Consider the following 24,825-nt stretch of genomic DNA (forward strand, 5'->3'; position numbering starts at 1 on the left):
GGCGCGTGGCGGAGGTGGGGCGGGCGCGCGGGCCTCGGCGGCGGCAGCAGCAGCTGAGAGTGCGGGGCAGCCATGGGGGCGCGCGGCGCGGGCCGGCTGTGGTGGGGTAAGAGCCGTGAGGGGCCGGGGAACGGCCTGAGGGGGCGGCGGGACACGCAGAAGCACGGCGGGATGTGGCTTCTTTCTCCCCAGCTTTGCGGCCTCCGTCGCGGTGGGGGGAGCGGGGCCCGGGGCCGTGCGGGTCACGGGCGGAACGGGGAGCCTCCTTGTAGCCAAGGGGGGATCGGCCTGCCCTCCCAGGCAACGAGCGGCAGGACAAGAGGACACAGTTTTAAGCTGTGCTAGGGGAGGTTTAGATTGGCAATTAGGAAGAAATTCTTCACAGAAGGGCTGATTTGATGTTGGAACGGGCTGCCCAGTGAGGTGGGGGAGTCACCCTCCCTGGAGATGCTTAAGGAAAGACTGGACGTGGCACTCAGTGCCATGGTCTAATTGACATGGTGGCCTCTGTGCCGAGGGGGTGGGGGTTGCTCGGTGCCTTATCGGAGCGCAGACTGGGAGATACTAAACATCCTAAAGGCCTAAAGATCCCAGCAACAAAAAAAATATAAATAAAGCGGTGGTTATTTCTCATCCTAATAGATAAAAAACCCGCTTTGATTTGAGTAAGCGGCGGTGTTGTGCCTGCCTGGCTACCCTGCCCTGGGGTCTGGTGCTGAAAGGGGCAGCGAGAGAGCGGTGACCGAAGGCAAACGGAGCTGCCTGTGAGGATCTGGTGTTCCCCTTCCCCTCCCCCTGCTGCCGCATCTTGTGTGCCGGCGGAATCGGTAAACGATTCCCACTCGGGCCCCTCGATGGAAACGCGGAAGGTGCCGGGAGCGCTGCCCAAGGCTGTGTCTCGCCGGGCGCACGTGTACAGGGATTTGGGAGCTCCGGCACGCCGAGCGCTGCTGGAGGAGGAGGTAGTTGAAGGAGGAAGTTCACAGAATAATCACCATCATCCCGTGACAAAAGCTTTTTGCCACGGATCTTCAGAGCTGGAACTTTGATGTTCAGTGAAGACGAGTAATAGCAGCATGGAGCTGCCTTAGTTGGTTTAATAACGCTCATGTCTGTGTGATTTGCCAGCATTAGAAAACAACATTTGAAATCAGATTATCTGTTTCTTTTTGCCTTAATAACAAGGACAGACTTGAATTTTTCTGGCTTAAGTGCTTGTAGGAAAATGATCTTTTTGTTTGCTAAAGATGAATCAAACCTTGAACTGGTGGCATAACTTTCCTTTCTATAGTGAAACATTCATGAGTCACAGTTTAAAAACAATACAGCGATAGGTGACTAGGTGCATTTCACCATGTGCTTTCTTTTGTGAGTTCTCTTTAGCAACTGTTTTCGCATAAGCTAGAACTTCTCTGTTTGAAGGGACAGTAATGGCTGAGCGATTCAGTCTTCTGAATGTACTGTGTCAGGGATTACCTAAAAGGCGATACCAAAATACACTGATTTCAATTTAATGATCTCATTCCATCTAGAGAAGGTTTTTGCTCTCGAGAGTGACTGTAATATTCAGGGAGCTTGTTTTCTTACTCTGTCCCAGCAGCAGCTGCTACTGTAGGTCACCGTACCATGCTGTGACAGCCACTGATCGCCTTGGAAGTCAGTTGATCAGTGCTGATGAAGTGCTGTTTGTGTATGGGCATACTGAAGGAACAGAGCCAAGCTACATGTAAATCTAGTGCTGGAAACCAATAATGATCACCCCAAAAGAAAAGGGTTGGGTCCTTGTACTAGAAGAAACCATAAGGAAAGGATAGTGGTGCAGTGGGTTATAGTGTGGTAATTCAGTCCTGATCTCTGCTTGAGTAACCTGGAAGATATTTTTGTCAGCTTCTCTCAGCTGCAGAATAGAGGTGATGGAACTGGCTCTTCTTGAGTGGGACTAATAAACTGTGGGTGATGCTGTACAGTCTGTGTACCATGTGCTGTAGAGTTTCTGCATCACTGAGCAGTGTCTTCCTCTCACATTCAGTCTTAAGAGATAATATGTAGCTTCCCATACAAGTTATTAACCAGTTGCAACAAAGCTATTTTTTGTCTGGTTCTAACTTGGGTGTCTGGGGTCTTACTCCCCCCAGTCTTTAGTGGACTAAGAGAAGTCTTTTGCTGAGTGGATTTTGTTGCAGAGAAGCTTATCATTCCTCATCAAATCATCTCTCAATCTCTCTGACTTGGTAGAAGGAAGGATTACAAGGTTTTATGTACAAGGTCTCAAGCAATAATAAGTTCCAAAAATGATCAGAAGTACAAAGTCATAAGAGAAAGCAATTTCCATGTATCTTTTCATGTTGTATTTTAGTATTCTCAGAGTGCTTGAGTTGTTAACCAGAGAGATTCACCTGTCATACAACAGAGAGAAGTCCATGGTAGACTAAGGTCCTCATGAGCAAGAATGAAGGAACTCATTACGCTACCAGTCCATCAAGTGCTGGTCCTAAAATCAGTGTAACTGTGCCAAGCCCAGCTATGACAGTCCTGCATTATGTGATCCTGTAAAAAAAGTGCTTGATTGCTGCTGTGCAAGAGGTGTGAACAATTGGCTTAGGAATTTTTATGTGGGAAACCCTGCGGAAGTTCTGGTGGTCTGGTACCAGTAGGAGGTAGGGTAGGAGCTCTGACGAAAGGTGCTCTGGAGAGCCATAGCAGGAGTGGCCTAACTCCAGCTAGATTTAGGCACAGAGCTTATACATGGTCCTGTGGAATCATGTTTGAAGTGAGGAGGGAAAGCATATATCTTGGCTTAACTTCCTTTTTTATGTGGTCAGACTGGAATCCCTTCCCACCCCTGCTGATTTGCAGGGCGTGGGGAGATGATTTAGCCATGGCAACAGGAGAATCATAAATGTTGAACAGGAATGCTGATTGCTTTGCTTTTTGTTGTAGGCACCGTGAGCTGCACTTTGTTCCTGGCAGTTAATGGTTTGTATTCGGCCAGTGATGATGTGATAGAGCTCACACCAACTAACTTCAACAAGGAGGTCATTCAGAGTGAGAGCCTGTGGCTAGTGGAGTTCTACGCCCCATGGTAAGAATTACAGCTGTGTACTTGCTTGCTCTTACACAGAGGAGCAGCATAGGAATTTTCTGCTGATCAACCCAAGGTTTCTTTCACTTGTTGGCAGCACAGTTGCCGGTTTGGTGGCTTTATAACTAGCAAAATAGCTGTACTTGGGATTCTTGTTTTAAATATCCTCATGAGGAAAGAAGGCAGGAATTTGTTTCAAGTTGGCAAACAGGGTCTGATAACAAAATCACTTTACTACTTCAGTTTTTCTGATGAAATTAGTATTAAAAATGACTGATTACAGTGCAATAGCTAAGTGAAAAGGCCCCTCCCTTGCATGGTTCTGAATGTAATTCTAATGTGAAAGCACAAATCTGAATTCACACTTAGAATTTACACTTTCCATTGAAAACTACTGGCTTTGTGCATCTTAATTTAGCATCTCTCTTAGTCTCCTGTCCTGCTCATGTCCAAAGCATGGAGTCTCTTCCATTTAAATTCTGGTGATATATATTCCATCTTTGTACAAATCCTCTGTGATACTGCCATCCCAAAGCTCCACATTCTGGAGAAAGTGACCTTTCATTGCAACAGCCTGACTGTGTCTGGACGGAGAGGTTTAGGGGAAGGCTTGCTGTGCCTCTTCTAGTGTTGCAGTTTATGGGCAATGAGAAGCTTTATTGAACAGTAGCATTGAAGTGTAGAACAGGAAATTGGCAGTTCCTCTCCTTGCAGACTTGTGATGATGTGATTATATGCTGTTGGTTTTCTCCCTCAGACACCTCCAGGAATTGTGCCACAAACTCTTGCTAGTTAAGAAGTTACCTCTAGAATAATTTTTTTAGGCCTTATCACAGGTCCATTTTAGCTTTCCATGAGCAGACTAGTGTGCAAATCTGTATTTTCATGCTCACGTTTGCCTCTGTTTTGGGAAAGACAGGTAGCTATTGAGATATTTGCATATACGTGTGTGTGTGCACGCACTTATGTAGTGTGGAGGTTTTTGAAGACTAAGTGATGATGTGATGTTGTGACATAGCCTCTTCTCCTCTTTATGAGTAAATCTTCATTGTCCCACAGTTTGCAGTGAGTGACTGTGGAATAGTTGTCAGATCTGAATGACAATTACTGTTTTTGTTTGTTTGTTTTTTTCTAAAAGGTGTGGTCATTGTCAAAGACTAACCCCGGAGTGGAAGAAAGCAGCAACAGCTTTAAAAGTAAGTTTAGCCTTTCAAATGTGCTTATGGCAGTGGATTTAAGAGAGTTTGGCTGTTTGCCATCTGGCTTGGGAACATGGAGGTGGGGTTTGGTCCTTAAAACCGTTATCACTCTAACCATACTTGTCCAGCCAGAGAAGTAGTCATTCAGGCACTTAAAAAGTCAGGATTTTTGTTTGGTTGGTTTGGGGTTTTTCCTTTATAAAAGAAGACATTAAACTGTGGAGGAAGCAAGTCAGATGTGTCTGTGTGAATTCCCATTACTGTTTTCCAGAACTGAAAACAGCTTTGTAAGTTGTTGGGAATGAGTATTTCTCTAATTACAAAAAACTTGGTCATGTAGTGATTTGCTGAATTCTTGTCTTTGTAAAATATATATTCCCCTTCTAAAAAAAAAACCCAAAGAGACAAATCTCCAAACAAAAAAACCCCAACTAAATAAAAACCAAAACAATTTAAAATTTAGTTAGTCAGGCTGAATTAAAAAATGGACATATATTACATGTTCTGTAATTTAATGCTTTTGGGGGGAAGTACTTCTCCTCTGGTGACTGTTCTCTTACAGTCCTATTAACTGTCCCTCCCTCTTCACGTCCTCCCCCTCTTCTGTGCCCCCAGCAGAGTGTGAAATGTGTTAAATCACTTTAGAAGTCTTCTCTTAGGTGTTGTTTCTTGTTTTGTTTCTGCAGGGTGTAGTGAAAGTGGGTGCAGTAGATGCAGATAAACATCAGTCCTTGGGTGGACAGTATGGAGTCAGAGGGTTTCCAACTATCAAGATATTTGGAGCCAACAAACATAAAGCAGAGGACTATCAGGGTAAATGTGATGCTGTAATACATGTTACATGCCTAAAAGCTTCCCTGAATACAGCAATTATGGTAGCTGTTGTGTATGGTATGTCTTGTGTGGCATTTCCTCCTTGTCTAGTGCTTATAGTAACTCAGAGACAGATGGGTGGGACTGGTTTAACCAAACTGTGTATGTCTTAGCATGGACTAACAGTCCCACCTGCAGTTTGTATTTTTTGGAGGTTGATAGACAGTTCCAAAGAATTATTCCTTTCTTCCTATTTATTTGGAGCTTGCCACAGTCACCCCTCATCAGATAAGCTGGGTTGCTAAAAAGTGTAGTGAAGTCAGTCCTGCTTCTTGTGCTGAAGTCAGATGTCCCACCACTAGGACTGTATCACTCATAGCCCAGTCCTGCTTTTCCTGAAAAATCATTAGGATGAGGGAGTACTGTTTGTAACTAAGTTAGAAGCTGACCTTAAACTGGCCTTTTGGTGGTTTAATCACTTACTTTGCTGCATTGCAGGTGGCAGGACAAGTGATGCTATTGTTGAAGCTGCTCTAAGTGCTCTTCGGTCCCTGGTGAAAGAACGTCTTAGTGGCAGAAGTGGAGGATACAGCTCTGGGAAACAGGTATTTCAGGGAATGTGTGTTTGTTTTTCAACTGGAGACTGTCCTGTACAGGAGGTCAGAGCTTGTGCCCCTAATTCCACCACAGAATAGTTGAAGTTAAAAGGGACTTTTGCAGGTTTTTTACTCCTGCCCAGTGCCGGGTCAGCTAAGCAGATTGCTCAGGGCTGTGTCCCATCAAGTTGTGAGTATCTCCTAGATCTGACACTCCATGCAGACTGCAGCCTCTGGGCAACCTGTTCCAGTGTTTGATCACCCTCACAGTAGAAATCTTTCTCTTGTATTTAAGTTAATAGAATCATAGAATGTTATTTCTTCTATTTCAACTTATGCCCTTTTGTCTCTTGCTTTTGCAGAGAAGAGTCTGTCGTTTTCTTTACTTTCCTTCACCCTCTCATCACACACCCTTAATCAGCTTTGGCTGAACTTGTTCCAGCGTGTGCATTCCTCTTCTGCTGAGGAGCCCAGAACTGGACCCAGTACTCCACCTGTTTCACACTGTGCTGAGCAAAGGGAAAGATTGCCTCCTCAGACCTACTGGCAACTCTCTGCCTAGTGCAGCTCAGAGGCTCTTGGCCACCTTTACCATAGGAGTGCAGTTCTGGCTCGTATTCATCTTGTCCACCAGGACCTTGAGGCTTCTCTTGCTGCCCTTCAGCTAGTCAGTCCCCAACATGTACTGGTGTATGGGGCTGTTATTCCCCAGGTGCATCTCCTTTTGAACTTTGAGGTCCCTGTTAGCCCCATTATCCAAGTGGTTCAGGTATCATTTGCCTAGTCCTAGTCTAAACTGGATGGATAGGTTTTTTTAATATGGTAGTGTTTTTCTGAAGTTGGCTTGCTGGATTTCCTCCCTGAAGGTAAATTGAAAAGCTTCTGGCTCCTACTGCTGTCTCTAAATCATGGTGCAAGTACACTGTGGCATCCTCAGGTTGGCCAGGTAGAAGACCTGGGTGGAATGTACCCTGTAGTGTATATTGCACTCCCACATGTTTGTTTTGCCTGGAACCCGGGACACAGTTCCAGATGGAGGTAGTGGTTGGAGAGCACTTTGTTCTTGGACAGATCAGAGCATGAAGAACTGGGAAAGTGCTCCCACATCTTCTCAGTAGTCAGTTTGACCTGATTTCTCTTTTTCTTTTTTTTTTTTCAAGAGAAGGTTCACTTGCTGTTTCTTGAAAGTGCTGTGGGAGTAGGCTGTGTGTATTGACACTTTTAAAATGGGAAAGTTGTATGACCTAACACTGCCCGTTGTTTATCTTACTCAAATAAAGACCATTTGGTACAACACGACACACAGGAGGTGGCTTATGTGGGAAACCAGCTTTGGTTACCTCTTACAGGAGGGTCTGTTTGTTTCTTACAGAGCCGGGAGAGTGGAGGTGGAGACAAGAGGGATGTGATTGAGCTGACTGATGACACCTTCGATAAGAACGTCATCAATAGTGACGATGTGTGGATGGTGGAGTTTTATGCCCCGTGGTGTGGGCACTGCAAAAAGTAAATGAGGCTTTTCTTGGACAATTCAGTTCCCATTAGTGCTTGGTTTTGTTTGATACCCTTAGTCCCCCTAAAAGAGACCTTCCATCTCTGGTACACCAGAAGTGGGGTTTTCTGTAAGGTGTTTTAATAAAAATGTGTGGGCTTTTGCTCGGGGCCCCTTGGTGCTGCTTTGGCTGCACTCTTCCTTAGCAGTAAAATTCTCAGTTATCAGTAGAAATAAGATCCAGGAGTTATACAACGCTTTTATTTCCTTAATGCAGGACCTTAGTCTCCTTTGGAATAACTCTCTTGTCATTCTCTGCAGAGACTTTATTTCCTTGAGTGGAATGCACTATGTAATGTTGAAGTGTGGTATACTTTTGCTAACTCTCAAAGAGCTTAGAGCACTTGTACTGTGTTTTTCAGCCTGGAGCCAGAATGGGCAGCTGCTGCCACCGAGGTGAAGGAACAAACAAAAGGAAAAGTAAAGCTGGCTGCAGTAGATGCAACAGTCAATCAGATGCTGGCAGGGCGATATGGGGTGAGTGTGCTCTGCAGTGGTTACAATTTTCTTTCCCTCTCTATTAAGTCAGATTTCTTTTGAATGCTTACTGAACTGTTCCTTAATCTGGTACTACTTAAAGGTTCTGTGCTAAAAATAAGTGATGCATACAATTTTTTTCCACAAATAATTAATTCCTGAATGTCAGTAACAGTAAAAATAAATGGGGAGAGAGGAAAAGAATAAATTTCGATGTTGCTGATGAAAAAGGTCATCTATTTCCGTAACATCTTGTATGCCTTTATCATCTAAAGTGAGAGGTCTCTCTTTTCAGACTGTTTGTATGCTGGCTGGGCACCTCCAGAGCCCACACATGTATCCATACACCTTGGAACCAGTTAGCAGGGATCACTCCGAAAATATTGGCTGCACAGATCAGATGTGTTGCTCGCCCAAAATAAACTGATACTCTTTAATTTTTAGTACAGTCCACAGAGCTTACAGTGTGCTGCTTAGTTTCCCTGTAAGTGCACATGGCTGACAAAGAGGAACATTGAGCAAGTTTTACTGGAAGTGTAGCAGAGGGAGTTTAACGTCCACTTGTTGCCATGTAGTCACAGTGCTGTCCCCACACAGACAAATTGGGACACTAATGTCTAATAAATATGAAGAGTAAAGATAGCCCTCATGATACTTAAACCTGTCGAGCTTGATGCATCTAAACTGAGATTAAGCCATTGCTGGTTCATCAGCCAAACACTGAAGCAGTGTTTCAATGTATGTTAACCTTGTTTTGAATTGTTGCACAGGTAGAAAGCTACAAAAGTCTTCAAGTTAAGTCAAGAACATGCTGTGAGACTTGATACATGTAAATCTTAAATCTCTTCCCTTGCTCTTAACCTAGAACACGTTGGACAAGCAGATAATTTCTACCGTATTCAGTTCCACCATCAATTCGTGTTTATTTGAGCTGATGGCTTAAATTTGTCTTGCAGATTCGTGGATTTCCCACCATTAAAATCTTCCAAAAAGGTGAAGATCCTGTTGATTATGATGGTGGGAGAACTAGATCTGATATCATTGCTCGTGCTCTGGATCTGTTTTCTGATAATGCACCACCACCTGAGCTCCTGGAGGTACCTCTACATTATTTTCTCAAATTGCCTTTCCATCATATTCTTGCCAACAATTTTAAGAGGACTATACTAACTGTAAATAAAACTGCCTAAGTGTGGTGCTTGTGCACTGTTTTGCCCCAGAAAGTAAAGGGTGACAAGTCTTAAATAACAGAAAGCTAAATGTTTATTTCTACTATGAATTTGTTGCTGACTGGAAGATGATCAGAACTGATGCAGTGAAGGCACAGACAGGATGGTGCCAGGGTGTGTGAGTCTGCTCTTCAGTGAGTGAAGAGGCTGGGCTCTGTGCCCCATCTGTTTCTCACAAAAAGAGGGCAGGGCTTTGTCATTTGTAAGCTGTCCATTGGGAGGTGCATGGTAAGCAATTTTGCTTGCCCAAGAAACCCCATCCCCTGTATGGCAACTTCTGGTTTCCACTTTCTGTTGGAATGGTGCTTAGTTGTCTCCAAAGTGAGGTGCACACAAGAAAATCCATTGGGATGCAGGAAGGAAAAAACCTAAAACATTTGTAGGATTAATAAAGATATTTTTAAATGGTGCTTAGTTCATATTTCTCATCCTTCTAAAATGTCTATTATGCTTTAAATGTTAATATACTAGTACATATTTATTTATGTGTATATGTATATAATTGATTTACAGATACTAGGGCTGCATGCTTAAAAATTTTTTTACTGGTGGGGTGCACAATCAAAGGTTGGAGACCACTGGTGCAGGTCACTGGATCAATTCCTTTTGAGGCAGATCCCACAAACCCAGTATTGCTGTTACTGTTGATTGAACAATCTCACATGCAGCAAAAGCTGCTCACTGCTGGCTCTCCTTGTGCCAGCAGGCATTGCACAGTCCTGGGGGTGCTCTTCCCAGCCCAGGGCAAGGACAGTGATTTTGAGCAACAAGTGACATCTTACTGTGCTTTCTGTAAGCCTTATTTGGTACCACTTACTCTACTGTTGCTGCAAGTCTCTACAGAAGATTTTGTGAATTGTAAATTTACTTTGTAAATTACTCTTGGGCTGCGGGACCATTGAAGTAGGGGAGACTCATCAACGTCTGTGTCAAGTTGTTTCAGTGCTTATTACCTTGTAGGATGGAGTTATTGTAAGGCTGTTGGAGGGAAATGCAGTCACAACTGAATAACCAAGTCTCATTGACTTTCTGCTGCTTTCTTCTAGATAATTAGTGAGGATGTTCTGAAGACTACCTGTGATGCTCATCAGCTGTGCATAATTTCTGTCTTGCCTCATATTCTTGACACAGGTACACATACAAGCAAGCAGACTTCTGTATGAATTTGTCACTTAGAGCATGTAGTTGTGGTTTTTAACTCGTCCAATTCTGTCTAACAGGAGCCTCAGGGAGAAATTCTTACCTGGATGTCATGTTAAAAATGGCTGAAAAATACAAAAAGAAAATGTGGGGGTAAGTGTCATTGTAGATTGGTTATCTTGGAAAAGATGTGAGCATTTCTGGAGGTAATGGGATAAAATTTGTATAATAGCAGTTTAACTACAGATCAGAGTTGTTCCTTGTTCAGGGTAGCATACTGTGGTATTTCACTAATTACCAGGGGAGGGAATGCTGTGACTTTAGAATAACCTGCTATTTTTTTTCTTTTCATCCACCTCCAATTCTGCATTTACAAGATATTGAAGCATTAATGAGATAAAGCAACTTTTACTCTTGTCCTGAATACTAAAATATTTTAGGGCAGTTTCTTTTAGTCTTTTGCTGGTGGGAGAGTCTGCCAGTATGAATGTTGAATTCTCAGAGGAAAAAAAAGGTAAATTACAGTTTATTAACAAGTTTCATGCTGTCAAAGAAGCAGGCCATCAGGCTTTGCCATCTCCTCTCAAGTGCAGGTGAGGATCTCTGGAACTTAATTGGAAAGTGAGTGCTGTTCTGTCACACAGACTGCTGGGAAAGGGGGCAGAATGGCATGAAAGCCTGGGGGAAAAGGCTGAGATTAGCTGATTCCAGAGGTTACTCAGGGGACTTGCTAAGCATTACAGGAACTGAGACCTGACCAGTGAGAAACAAATACTGAGTGTCCTTAGGTAAAAGTTCTTTATAGTGATATTTAGGCAGGACTTTGTCATGTTTGGATCTGTGACTTGAGTAATTTTAAACCTTGCTTAATACAGGCAAAAGTGTAGCAATTTGTTCACTTTAGTAACATAGTTCTTTCTCTGCAATGGCTGTTCTGATCCAGCTTTCAGTGGCTGTGAGGATGGGACGGGCCTAGAGGTGCTGCTGAGGAGGGGCTTTCTTCTGGTGCAAGGTTCAAGATCGGGACCCTGCTATTCCCTGCTGATATCAGTAACAGTTGCCAGTGTCAAAGGCAGTTCAGAGCCCCGCTTGAACTCTGCAGGGTTGCAGAATTTATGTGACTTGAAAATTATTGTAGTGCCTATCTTCATTGTTAATATTCTGTTTTGTCTTTTCCTCAAGGTGGCTGTGGACAGAAGCAGGTGCTCAGTCAGATCTTGAGAGCTCTCTGGGGATTGGAGGCTTTGGGTATCCAGCAATGGCTGCTGTTAATGCTCGCAAGATGAAATTTGCCCTTCTGAAAGGATCATTCAGTGAGCAAGGGATTAATGAGTTTCTCAGGTATGAAATCTTTAAGTGACTTGAATCTTTCTGTAACTGGGGCTGTGACTCTTTAGGCCAAAATCAGACTCTTGAGGATCAGACAAAACTTGCACAGTTAAGAGAATTATGATTAGAATTCACTGGAGTAAGGAATGATTTCAGTGAGGATTGCAATAAAGCAGTCACTACCTTTTTGTGGTGTGCAAAATTAAGTTGGCCGTTTAGACTTAAATGGTAGTTTGGGCACAACTTTTGACAGAAGTGGGCTTTGATGTTGAAAAATTCTTCTCTGTAACTCAGGAAATAACTTGGTAATCAATTCTATTTAATTCAAATGATGCATTCTGATTAGTCATAAGTAATTGGGAAGTTCCCAGTTTGGGTATCTAAATGGGTGCTGTTGAGGTTCTGTATGTTACTGTTCATATTCCTTGTTCAGACTAATCCTGTCTTCCCCCTCCTACCTCCCATTCTCCTGCCACCTGATAAACTGATTTGGGTTGCTGAAGCAATCCATCCAAAAATTCAATAGCTCAGTGCTTGGCACAAGTTCCCTGAAACTGCCTCTTGTATAGCTTGGGCAAGAACCAGTGCTGAGAAGAATGGAATGGGGAAGGGAAATGGCGAGGACAACAGAAGCTGACAGCAGCACTGATACAGAGCAGCTAAACTTAAACTTTTACTTGGGTGTGGTCAAAGTGAGGTGGGAACTCTGCTTCCAGGTAAAGCACTGGCTGCCATAACGTATGCAAGAGCCTTTGAGAGCTTACATTAGCAGTGTTATTTCCATGTCTTTGCTTGGAGAATGGCATAGGACAGACAGAATTGCAAAAGCAAATGCAACAGCCTCTCCACACCTTGCCGTAAGAAGCACATTAACTGAATGCTGTTCCTGCTGGATTAATGGAATCAATGCTATATTCTCTTACCTGTTGATCAGACAGGTAAGATCTTACCAAGTAATCAGACTTTCTTCTTAATGCCAAAAAACAAACATTCTTAGGGCATCAAGTAAAATTCAGGATTCAGATGCAAGAAGAGAAAAATACCAGACAGTTTGTACTAATTAATTCACATTAGAGAAGCATCTGCCTTTCTCAGACATGGCAAATTCTCTTAGTCTATAAAATCCATCTTCGTGAAGCCTCTCCTGGGGAGGGTGGATGGTGCTTCCAGAACACAACAGCCAATTTAACAGCTTATATTGTTGGGTAATTGGTTTGGTATTGTCTTTCCACACTTCAGCTCAGCTGTGCTGCCTAGAGAAAGTATAATCACAGTTGGTGTGGCTGGCTGTTAACTCTGTAATCTAATAGGCAGTCTCAGCAGTGTTGACTACAAGTAAGGAAACTGGCACTGTGAAGAGCACAAAAATTGTGGAATCCACCTAGGGAGGAATGCTAATTCAGTCTTATTTGCCACTGAAAGAATGCAAAGGGATTAACTCCTCAGGGTTTTAATGCTGGGCTTTTTGAGCAAGCCTAACTAGCAAGGGCAGGAAGGAGTGCCTCAGAGGCTGGTTACCTTGTATCCGTTGGAACCCATGGAGGCTTAGTCTTCACTAAAAAAGATCTGTGGTAATTTTGAGTAACAGTTGCAGGTGACTTCCACAAATGGAATTGTAGACTCTCCTTGGAGTTGCCTTAAGTGATAAACAACACATTGTTAAACATCTGTACTTATCCATGATTGTTACACCGCTGAAATATGAAATAGTATAGGTCGCAGATGTCTTTGGATCCAACTGTAAATTTTCAATGCTGCTTTAAGGGCTCTGTCATTTTCTACTTCTCAATTTGAAAAGCTTTTGCTTCCAAAAGACAGTTCAGATTTGCTTGAAGAGACGAAATCTTAAAGTTGACTTCCTTTTATCTGAAGCAGGCACTGTTCCAGGTGTAGGAAGGCTGGAGAAGTTTCTGAACTTTAACTTTTATATGTTTTTTCTCAGGGAACTCTCTGTTGGTCGTGGCTCTACAGCACCAGTGGGTGGTGGAGCTTTCCCCAAAATTCATTCAGTTGAACCTTGGGATGGCAAAGATGGTGAGGTAAGAGATACTCCATTTCTAAAAGTGCTGATGAACTGCTGGGTTCAGAAGTGACAGAATAGAGTAACTAGGAACTGTCAATGTGAAAATTCTTGTTCTTACAAGATTGTGGCAAGTTTTGTTGATGGTTTTGCATTATCTAAATCTGCCAGCAGACCAAATGCCAAATTGATTGTCTGACATTGTGGACCAGATGCTCCTGCCTAGCTGATAGGATGTGATCTGAAGGTTGAATCCCTTGAGGCAGAAGTGTATTAGCAGTGCTGAGTAAGGGAGGTGGTAGTGCATGCATTCAAGACCCCAGTGTTGTGGAGACTTTGGTTCTGTGGTATGCTGACCTTGACATCAAGGTCTTACTGTCAGAAAGTTTGTCGGGTAAACTGTGTAATAAATAACACAGTGACTCAGTGGACATTCTTAAGGTTCAGCATTGCTGTAAAAAAAAAAGTTACTGCAGTCCTTTGATCTACTTCAGACAAATAAAAGCACGGAATATGGTAGTAGTTTTGTTACAGAGCTTACTTGTATTGCCTTCATCTGGAGTATTTTTATTAGTAGAAAACAAGCCTCAGTCCAAGCTCTGATCACTTGTCCTGTGCTTAATGCACTTTTAGTTTTATGAACGAAAGAGATGACGGGAGGGAGCTTCACTCTCAGGATGAAGTAAGAATATTTCTAAGTCAGGGATCTCCTGGCATTAAGTACTTCTAAATACATGCTCAAAACCTTCCCTTTTTCACAGCTTCCAGTTGAAGATGACATTGATCTCAGTGATGTGGATCTGGATGACTGGGATAAAGATGAGCTGTGAGATCTTCAGGAAACTTTTTTTCTTGGGAGAGTTTGCGCAGCAGTTTGCAGCCTGGATCACAATCAGACGGATATTCCAGTGGCCTTTATGTGGAGAATAGCACATGACAAACTGTGCTGTTGGATGCACTGCAGCAGTGGACTGTACGCATCTCAAGAAAACATTGCAGAAATTCTATGAATTGTCATAACCAGTAAACTTGATTGTATTCTGTGTTACAAATATTTTGAGGACAACATGGATATTTCTTTGGAACATCTTGGTTTTTATTTTGTGGATAGTGTGCTGTTTGAGTGTTACTGGAGGCTGTTAGTGTAACCAATGTTAAATGTAATTTTTTTTTTCATGGAGGTGGAACCTGGTCAGCTTCTGTTTCAATTAAAGAATAAAATATTTTTTGACACACAGTGTTAGTCTTGTATAGAGTAAGAAAGGTGCACATGATACAAGCTGTCCTGTTCTGGATGACTCTTGAAAAATGAACTGTAGAATAGAGAGGCTTGTGCAGACGGGAGTCCTAAGCCACCTCCTTGCTGTGAGATCTTGACAGTTTGGCCTAAAGCCTGATTAGATGGACAATCTTAGTTTAAATGCTCTTTAGTCTTCCTTTTCTTATTGCTTCTCAGGGGCTTTCTCTTTCTTTGTGCCAGACTTCATAAAATCATTAATACAATGGAAGTGCGGTTGCTGCTGCAATGGGAGATGCTGGGAGTTGTTGGTCTTTCCCCTGGATTAGTGGTGAAGCTAATCCCCATTTTAGGGCATGAGGATTTCCAGGTGCTATTAGAAAACCACCCTGGTGCTGTCTCCAGCAAATTGGGTAATGTTTCTTCACTTCCCATCTGACATTGTTTTGATCTGAAATTGCTATTTCCTTGGAAGGGGAACTGGGAATAGGGATGTTTACTGCTGCTTTTTTAATAAAAATACTATTATTTTATTGCTCTCCATGTCTTGTATATTGGTGTCTAGTGAAGTGACCCTCATGTGATGAGCTTGTTTGTAAGTGAGGAATGAAAGAGCTGAAAGTTTCCCCTTCTTTCAAGGAAATAACCTAATATGGATATTTGTCATTTGGTGTCTGTAAGAGATTGCCCGTAGCTCATCCCTGTGAAAGGCAGTGTCAGAACCAGTAGCAACTTTGCTGATTTGGTGCAAGAGATGTGTCTGACTCTTAAGTCATCCCAGCAGATGAGATCTAATGGAACTGTTTTAACTGAATTATCTTTGCAAAAACTAAACTCACGAGTACTTGGGACTATAAGTCATACTACAATAAACTCCTCAGCATTTTTGAGGATCTGTCCTCTTAAACTTTTGGCATTTTTTTTTTTAAATTAAAAGAACTTTGGACTTTGCTCTGATGCTTTCTACTTTTTCTGTTAGGGTATTTTTTTGTTAGAAAAACAGGACTGTATATACTTAGTAGACCCATTAGCCACCATATTTTTTAAATTGTTTTATTTCAAGTCCTGTAGATACTCCATCTTTGTAATTTACCAAAAAAAAATAAATACTACCATAGTACCTCCTGCCTCTGAAATATTTTTTTGTAAAACTATGAATAAGGAATATTTATGTTGAAGTCACTGTAAAAATTATTGGAAGTGGTAGGAAGATCATCCTGCTACAGCATCTGCATTTTAATTTGACTTTCAGCAGCTAAAGATCATTTTACTATAACATTAGAGTCTTGAAAATTAATAGATGAAGCTTGAGCAATTTTTCTTTAACTGCAGTCAAGAAGACTGAGGTCAATCTTGAAATAGACATAAGGATAGTATTCTTGGTTACTCAGTTGTAAGCCAGGGATGTCCATGCCAGGCTGGAAAAGGAAATAATATGACTTTAGTGGCAGTTCAAAGCTACAGGGGATTGCTTTTGTGCTCCTCTCCTACATTCACCACTGAGAATCTGGTCTTTGCTTGTTTCAGGCTGTCTAACATAACTAGCATTGAGAATTCGGGCTTCATTGTCGTGAACTTGTAGCAATTTTGTGTGCGTCAGCTCTAGAGCGACTCATCTCTTTGTCCTCCCTTAGCGTAGTGGGAATCATGTTTGCTGGTTTTAGGCTGTTTTGAAGGCCTGCTAGTTTATTTATTACTTTAGCCTAAAATGTTTGTGCACTCAAGATCTGGGGAAGGTGAAAGCAAGTACTGCTTGCTTAAGGCCTAGGTTATTTATGAATGACAGCCTTTTACAAGGGACAGAGGTGTCACAGTCCTAGCGTTTAGCTCCAAATTCATTTTTCTTGCTGGTGTTGATCTGAAGGTTTATAAAGGACTTTAAGCCTTTTATGCAGAGGAACTGCCATAATTGAGCAGACCTATTTTGTTCTGGTAGCTGTGAACATCAGATGCTGCAACAGAAAATACAAGCAATCTCTATACATCTGCTTTATAATCTGAGCCTAACTGTTACCCTAATCCAGTCTGTAACCACCAGGGATTAGAGCTGCACCCAGGGCTTCTAGCTCCTAGCACTGCAAGATGTGAGGACATGCATGCTGGAGCCCCTGGGCAGTGGAAGTTTCATTTGGCTAAGCTGAGGCAAGCTACAGCATGTGCACTTGCAGTTCGAATACATACGTCCATTATACTTGCTGCTGCAACTTCATCCAGGTGTTTGAAGACCACGTTTAGGACATCTCTCAGGCGTTTTACAGACTTCTTATTTGGCTGCAACAGCATTGCTTGGAAATTTACTGGAAGGCCATACCTTGAAACACATCAACATACATGATCATCTGCTGCAAAGGGACACAGGTTTCTGCTCCTGCCCTTCTCCCTCCTCAGCTTCCAGGCATGTCAGCTGATGGTGTGTTGCAGAAACAAGGCTGCCTCCTGATTGGAAAGCATTTTCTTTTTGAAGCCAAAAGTCAACTAAATAGTATCTTTGTTTTCCACTTCCCTGTGAGTGCCCCCAAAGAACTGTTTTTCATCAAATTTGTGTGTCACCTTTTTTGTGAACATCTGTATTGTCTCCCTTGAGCTCCTGGAATGAAGTGTGCAAGGGACACACCTTGACCAACACAAAACAAGGTGTGTAAGGGTTCCACCCACAAAGGAACTGCACCAGGAAGAGAACTGTACGTTTTGACTTTCACAGCAATCTTTGCCTGCACTGTGTGTTTACTCACTTACCTCAGGACAGATTCAACAAAAACTCTCAAGGCTTTCACATGAATCCAAGCCACAAATGCTTCACTGAAGTTCACTTTCAGCCAGCGCAGTAATGGGCCCTATGAGAACAGACACAACAGTACTGTGATCCCCTCGCTGAGTGAAGCAGCCCTATAGCTAACACACCACTGAGGTCATCATGGGCTGCTGGGACAGTTCCCAGGCACCTGGTAGTGACTCCCAGTTTATCAGAAACTCAAATGACTTTGGGCAAATCATGTTATTTATGCCATGCCTCAGTTTTATGGGCTAAATGGAGCTCACAGGAGACTGTTGGAATCATAAAGCCATTTCTGAGTGAGAGGTACTTAGGCACGCTGGTAGCAAAGGCTGCATTTGTGTAGGCCATCAGCTTGAGGGGCTACTTACATATTGTTGTTTCTTATCAGAAGCTAATTTCATCAGCTCTTCCTTTTCACATTTCAGCTCCTTCTCATCATAATAAAATTCTCGAACCATGAACCTACAATTGAATGACATTTGCTCTCACAAGCTGTAATCCAGGCAAAATGCACACTCATTTCTTTTGCCTCTGGAGAAGCAGGTACAGAAAGTTGTAGCCATTTAACAAGCTAAAGTATGTGAAGGGTGGGAGTTGAAGTCACTCCTAGAAAGCCAGCTTCCTGCTATCAGCGTGAAACCAGGAAGGACAATTCCAGGATCTGTAGTTTGGTGCTTTAGGAACAGGATCATTGATTTTGCTGTCACAGCTCCTTCCCACCCTGCCTTGTCAGTGGCTTTAGGGCCAGCAGCATCCCAAGCAGTCAAGAAGTCGTAAAACTCAGTGATGGATTCAGCATACTGCACACAGAATAAGCTTCACCTTATCTTCATTATATCTCACTAGCCTGCCCTGACTAGCAGTCATTGTCACTTACCTGTTCTCCCTGGCTTTAGCCTTGAAGTCATCCATCACTTTTCTAAATAGGGTCACAGTGAAGAGTCCTCCCTCTGCATCCTCAGCAATCATTCTGTGGGAGGGAAATCCACTGCTGTGATTTGTCATGGCAAATCCCTCACGCCTTTTTTACCTTCCTCACCTTCCTCTTTCGCATTTTCATTTATGATACTGAACAACACCCTGCTTTTTGAAAACTGTTGTGACTGAAACAGGGAACAAAGACTTTACTAGCACCAGCTGCACTATCTCCAATGTAAAACTCAATGAGTTAAGTTCCTGAACCCACTGTAGCACACACATTCTGCCTGCCTGATTTGTCTGTGTTTCCTGGTAGTGTTCCCCCACCTTTCCATGCACTTGTGTTTTTGAGACAGGCAGTAGCAAACAGCTTGCTTCCACTTCTTCCAGTTCAGGTCATAGCACTGTCAGCTTTTGTGCCCTGGATTGAACCTCGTGGTCTGCGTGAGCTGAGCAGTGGAATATTTAAGGTGAAAGGATAAGTTAATATGGCATTTGCTAATGCAAATGATAGTATGCTGAATTATTCTATTGTACAGCAAGAAGCAATTAAAATGCAAATTTAGTGTTTGATCTTCTTGCAAAGTAGTTTCCATAAAGTTGTATGTGATTGCGTATGTTTGAATTATGCCTTGATTATTGTAGCAAATTGTCTGTTTTACACAAAAAAGCAAAGGCAATGGTTGAAAGTAGAAAGAACTAGATTACTTGAAAAAGGAACAACAAGCTAATTGTAATAAAATTATTTTTTCTTTTCTTTCATCTACACTTCCCTTCAACAGAGTAATTTCTAGTTTCAATTGAAAATATGTTAATGTGGAGCCCATGCATTAGATAAGTGATTCCTTCCAGGATCCAGCAATTTGGCTGAAATATAGCAGGGATCTCTGGAACAAACAGGGAGCTTAATTTGGAACTTCACTTACTTGGTGGAGCGAGGCACTACCATATCTGAGAGGGATTCATAGGTCTTCTGCCACTGTGTGTAGCTTGACCTTTGAGCAACACAAAACAAAGCACAGTAAATAAATAGTATATACTGGAAAGCAAATGTGTTGATATATGTAGTTAATCAAGGTAATGGCTTAGGGTAGAAGGGTTGGAGTTCTTTGTGTTGGGTTATGTCATTAAGATACACTAAGCCTCTCCTATCCTTTCCTCTCCTAGTCACCAGCTGAGATGTTTCCCTCAATGCTACACCCTCAGTTTTCACTTGGGTCTTAGCTTGAAGAAGGGTTCACAAGAAGAAGCTGATGGTGGGAAGAACATGGCTTTTGGCACATACTTCCAGGTTGCCACACAGTGTCCCATCCTCCAGGACCCCTACCATGGGTAAGTGTGGTGCATCTGCTGTGTGCAACCCCAGAGCTGATCCAATGCTAGACTGTAATCATGGTGAGTGCCAGCACTGGGAGAAAGGGATCTGGGGGATGCTAAGAGTTTGCAAAGCAAGAAGTCTGTTTCTAGGAGGAATCTGAAAGAATGTGCAGATAATAAACTCAATAAACTTATCTCAGCTTTTTGTAACCTGTGATACATACAGAAAAGTGATGGTGCCTTATGTGTGTGTTGGGACAGGGCTATATGGAAGGGGAAACTTTCGTGTAGGCTTCTGAGGAGGACACTGTATAACTTTCACGACTGATGGCAGTGGCAGTCATCCTGCATGTAGGCACTTGCAGATGCAGTGTATGGCCAGCAGAGGCTGTGAGTTGGACAGGTTATGGCTATGCTCCAGTAACAGTCTGTTTTTCTTTTAGCTCATACTATTCAGGAGGTTGATTGAGAATGCACTCATAACCATTAAAAACCCACATCCCAATTCTGTCCTGCTACAGTTTTGGAGCAGTCTTTGTCTCCTTTTGTGCCAGCACCACTCTTGGCAGAAACCATTCTTTCTTCTTTGCTAACAGCTCCACCCATGTCCCAGCCACAGGGCTGATGAGGTGCCCCAACCTGACTCAGCATCGCCTGGATCCGGTGCTTGGGCCTGAAACTCAACACCACATCAAGCATCTGTGCACACACTATTGCCTTACTTTGGCACCACGACGAGCAGCGTGATAAGATACTCAGAATCCAGAACAAAGTCTTCTTTATGCACTATGTCTGCCAGGGTCCGGGTCAGCAGATTTCCCCTACGGTGAAAAAGGCAAAGTAAAAATAACACAAGCACGAACTCAGCAGCAGCACACTGGAGGTATTGTACTGTGGGTGGAGTTGTTAATAGTGTACTCTGGGGTAGAAGAGGGCCAAGAAGGAGGTGGCTAAAGGACACAGCTACACTTCTGAAATGACTATTTCATTATTTTTACTGCAAGAAAAAGGATCAAAGAACAACTAATACTAATGACAGAATATCAGTGACTAGTTTATGCCCTTTATATGAAACTACACCATTCTGCTGCCTTTGTTTCTACAGTAGGGGTGTAGATGCTCAGGAAGTGCACATCTTCTTCCAGTCATTGCCTCTTCCTGAGGGAGACACCTGCTTTCTCAGGAAGCCTGTTGAACTGCTTGTGTGACCAGGCTTCAGGCAGAGCAAGCTATGTTAGTACAGACCTAGGCCATCAAAGCAACACTGGCATATCTGGACTGCCATGGCCAAGCACACTTAGATACCTCCTGCTGAAGGGCAGTGAGAGCAGCAGTCTCATGCATGGCTGGGTCTTCACAGCCAGGAGAGGTGTGAAGGAGACCTGCAGGAGGTCTTCACAGACTAAGCCCACTTGATCATATTAATTCCTAGGAGATGCAGATGGCCAGGGCTGACTGGGCTGGCTGGAAGGCACCAAGTGTGTATGACAAGAGAGGAATCGTCCTCCCTGTCACTGGGCAAAAGTGAAAAGGACCTAAACCAGTAGTTTCTAAATACTAATTAACTGGCCAGTAACTTACTGGGTGTTTGTTCAACCCAAGCTATCTGGCACAGGTAGACACCAGAGTTGTCAGCATATAAAGGTGAATGAAATGGTGAGAGGAAGATAGGCCTTGACCACAAGGTCTCCGTTCTTTCCCCCTCATCACCTGGCTGGAGGCCTGGCCAGCAGGATGCCAACCTGGCTGGCTGCAGGGTCAGGAGGGCAAGGACCTGTGTCCTGTGCCCAGATCCTGAGTATGAAACAGTGGCATATATGAGCATGTGTTGGGTGAGGGCTTGCACAGCATCAGCTAAGTTGCTTTGAATTTACTACTTACTGGATTTTACCATTCTCCCCAATGATATCCTAGAAAAAACCCCACGTATCAGCACTGACAGAGGTAAAGACCATAAGAAGACGAAGACAGGAGAGAGAACATTTGGGAAGCCCGAACAGTGCATTATCTGAACAAACAGAATGAAACAAAGAAAAGAAAAATATAAGTGGGATGCCGATGAGGTGAGGGAACAAGCAAGACAGAGCTGTTTCCTATGGGGGCTCTGCAAATCCTGTTCAGAACACAGGACACAGCTCTGTCTGGCAAAGGAATCCACCAGCTGACACTGCTCATCTAATTTCTGACTCCCTGAAGTCCCATCAGAACAATACAGTGCATTTAGTTTTGACTCTTTCCAAGACTGCCTGCTCACACTGCCAATAAAATTCCATTAGGAACGGCACTGTCCCTGAGCTGATTTTGAGACATGCTGATTACACCGGCTTTCCTATCACTGACTTTCACTGTGTCTGCAGCTACTCAGCATGCCCCAAAGCCAGAAAAGTGTTCCCACCAGAACACACATGGTCCTCTGCACAGCAATAGGTGTGGGCTCACACTGCCCTCAGTTCAGCCATGCAGCTTCCCCAGTGCAAAATACTTACATAGTTTTTTTCTCCAGGCTTTGCAAATTTCCTTTAATGTTGTTGTACACAGCTGATCGGGTCTTCAGGTCTGTTTCTATTTGAGTCACTTGCTAAAACAAAGTAAAAAAAGGTGACTCAACACAGTGCTGGTGGCCTTGTTCTCACCTCCATCCCACTACCACTGCACCTTAACGCAAGCACACAGCTGTCAGCCCCCCTAAAACCACTTGGATTGTGGCCAAGAGGGAACCGGTGTCAGACCTCCCCCATGGCAAAGGCCTCTGCAGAAAGTAGGATTCAGTCAGCTGTTGCTGTTAGTGTGCCAAAGCTGTACCTAAGGGGCAAGTTCATGGTTTCATTTGTTACCTACATTGAACAACACATCACACCTTTCTGAATGAGCTGACAGTGTAAATAATTCATCCAGCCTGCAGGCATTTGATTTAATGTCAGACCAACAATTTCACAAAAAACCCTCCAAGATGGAGAATAATATGACAGTATATGAAAAAAATAAAGTTTTACAATGGAGGGGATTAAAGTGCACAAAACACATCAATGTACTGTAGTAAATCTGACTAAGTGCCATATACTTACAGATTGGTTAGGTTTCAATGTACGTATCATTATAATTGCAGTAGAAATTAAAATAATATAAACTGCTTCAGTATGAAGTGTGTGCTTCTGAGCTTGTTCCTGGCCAAGCCAAAGGCAAAGCTTCCACTGATTGCAATGAGAGGAGGGATCACAACCTGCCAAAAGACATGCTTCCCCATGACGATATCTGAAAATTTGGATTGCAATTTACCTTTGCTAATGCTTCTGATATATTCTTCAGCGGCTGCTTTATGGGATATTTGGCCATGTCCCACTCAAACCGTGTCAAGTAGCTAATTAGGTCAACTGAAAATGCAAAGAGATGCATGAAAGCAGATAGTGTATCAGACAGCCAAAGTTTGGGTGGTAGTCCCCAGCTATAGCTTAGGCATAACTTCGATTATTTTTAGAGACAGGAGTGAACCAGAACCTCTGAATTCTTACAGAGATTTGATCTAAATCAAATCCACACAGATCACATGCCCAATCTAATCACCTTTCTAAACATGCCCAAACTTAGAAATTGAACCAGAAATCTTTACTGCCTTACACCTAGCAGTATAGAAAAAGTGTAAAATTATCTGTATCAGCAGGACACACAGTTGTAGAGACATTCTTCTTCACAGTAGAAACAGTTTTGTGTAATCTCAATCTTGATTTCTGCAATATGCCTGAATTTAATCCCAGCAAGAGCTATTAGAAAAATACTTCATGCCCAGGACAAGCAGTAATAGTCAGGGTGGTTTAGAGCTTCATCAAGGGTATTAAGAGCATAGCAGATGTCACTTCTCTGTTATTCAATCAAGTGCTCACTAGAAATCAAACAAATTCAGATGTGATGACAAATTTCTCACTGATTTTGTGCACAGAAGTTCCCATCTCACAAAAAGCTATAGAGTATTTATATAAATGGATAAATCCAGTCACAGCATCCAACAACAGAAATTCACAGCAAGGCTCTGTGCATGCAACCCCCAAAACAAGGCACCCTCGGACCATAGGAAGCCATGGCTTCTTCCCAGAATCAAGAGGAGACGACACATACAACATCCAGCTCCTAGAACAGGATCGTCCTGTTTGAAGATCAGGGCTCCTTGATGTTAGAAAACAGTAAGGCTTAGTACATTATGGTACCAACCAAGGAATTCTCCTCCAGCAGCTCATGAAATCAAACAGCTCTTTGCCTGAGTCCTGAGAGCCCTTTGGATGCTGAACACACCACTACACAGTGTTCTTGCACAACTTTATAGGATGAGGTAAAGTCATGCATTCTGCCACAACAAGCAGAGGGGCTGGAACTGCCCCCTAAAGGTTAAGAAGGCGAGGGGAAGGCAGCAGGCATGGTCTCAAGGTCTGGACAAAGAGGCCAGAGGCCCTGTCACCTGAAGGGCTCCTTCCAGACCAGAAGGGTAAATATGGAGAATATCTGGGAAGTTGCACTGAGGCAATAGGGAGCAAAACAAACTCAAGGTGCCAAGTAAAAGGACGTGCATGCTGAGGTCGTTAAGTACTCTTTGCTGCCTTGTCCAGGGAGTGAATTCAGTTCCACAGTGAGGTTTGAGCACAATTTCTTGTGGGCTGGACTTTGAGGGTAAGGGCAAAACTTTATGAACCAAGGTGCATGAGAAGTAATGTGAAAAATTGTGTCATTGCCATATTAGCAGGCTGAGGGTACTACCCTGTTTTGTGTGATACCAAATACCCTTGGCAGGAGAGCACTATCCTTTCCATGGGCTTCTCTCACCCCACAACAGAGTCAGTTTACCCTATTAGATTTCCGAAGCATGGAAAGTCTTATGCTAGGAGGGAACAGGCTTCTTAGCAAGGGATAAACTGCCTAGAAGTTAGAGAGCACTGGCACAGTGGTGTTCTCCCCCTTTTTTAAAACCACATCTGTGTCAATGTCCCCCACATCCAATCAGCAGGAGTCACAAGGCAAAGATCCAATGCTTCCTGCTAATGTCTAATCAGGAATGAGCAAATTCTCCTGCATACAGAGGGTGCAGAAAAGGTGCAGAACTGCAGAAGGCAGGGAGAGCTATGGCACAGCTCTTGTGTGCACAGTTCTCCAGCAG

The 24,825-nt window shown here is 43.1% G+C and overlaps 2 protein-coding genes across 3 annotated transcripts in view; one reads left to right on the top strand and one right to left on the bottom strand.

The window, feature by feature from the left end:
* Positions 1-15,794, top strand: PDIA6 (protein disulfide isomerase family A member 6). The gene is made up of 13 exons (XM_051778327.1): positions 1-106; positions 2,941-3,082; positions 4,221-4,278; positions 4,968-5,094; positions 5,593-5,699; positions 7,063-7,196; positions 7,605-7,719; positions 8,676-8,816; positions 9,995-10,079; positions 10,169-10,241; positions 11,271-11,429; positions 13,360-13,456; positions 14,199-15,794. The coding sequence occupies exons 1-13, from the start codon at positions 73-75 to the stop codon at positions 14,265-14,267; spliced, it is 1,341 nt and encodes a 446-aa protein (XP_051634287.1). The 5' UTR covers positions 1-72; the 3' UTR covers positions 14,268-15,794.
* ATP6V1C2 (ATPase H+ transporting V1 subunit C2) overlaps positions 15,787-24,825 on the bottom strand; it is an 18,027-nt gene continuing 8,988 nt past the window's right edge. For both annotated transcript variants that reach the window (XM_051778340.1, XM_051778339.1), the window contains exons 5-13: positions 22,962-23,056; positions 22,172-22,263; positions 20,408-20,506; positions 19,295-19,363; positions 18,328-18,420; positions 17,819-17,912; positions 17,411-17,508; positions 16,856-16,985; positions 15,787-16,092 (exon numbers count right to left, since the gene is read on the bottom strand). In XM_051778340.1, the coding sequence (XP_051634300.1) occupies positions 15,997-16,092; positions 16,856-16,985; positions 17,411-17,508; positions 17,819-17,912; positions 18,328-18,420; positions 19,295-19,363; positions 20,408-20,506; positions 22,172-22,263; positions 22,962-23,056 (866 nt within the window). In that variant the 3' untranslated portion in view covers positions 15,787-15,996. The remainder of the gene's footprint in view (positions 16,093-16,855; positions 16,986-17,410; positions 17,509-17,818; positions 17,913-18,327; positions 18,421-19,294; positions 19,364-20,407; positions 20,507-22,171; positions 22,264-22,961; positions 23,057-24,825) is intronic.

Source organism: Manacus candei, unplaced genomic scaffold (genome assembly GCF_025592945.1).
Source record: "Manacus candei isolate 608988 ecotype Guabito, Panama unplaced genomic scaffold, ASM2559294v1 h1tg000011l, whole genome shotgun sequence".
In the NCBI taxonomy this organism is placed as follows: domain Eukaryota; kingdom Metazoa; phylum Chordata; class Aves; order Passeriformes; family Pipridae; genus Manacus; species Manacus candei.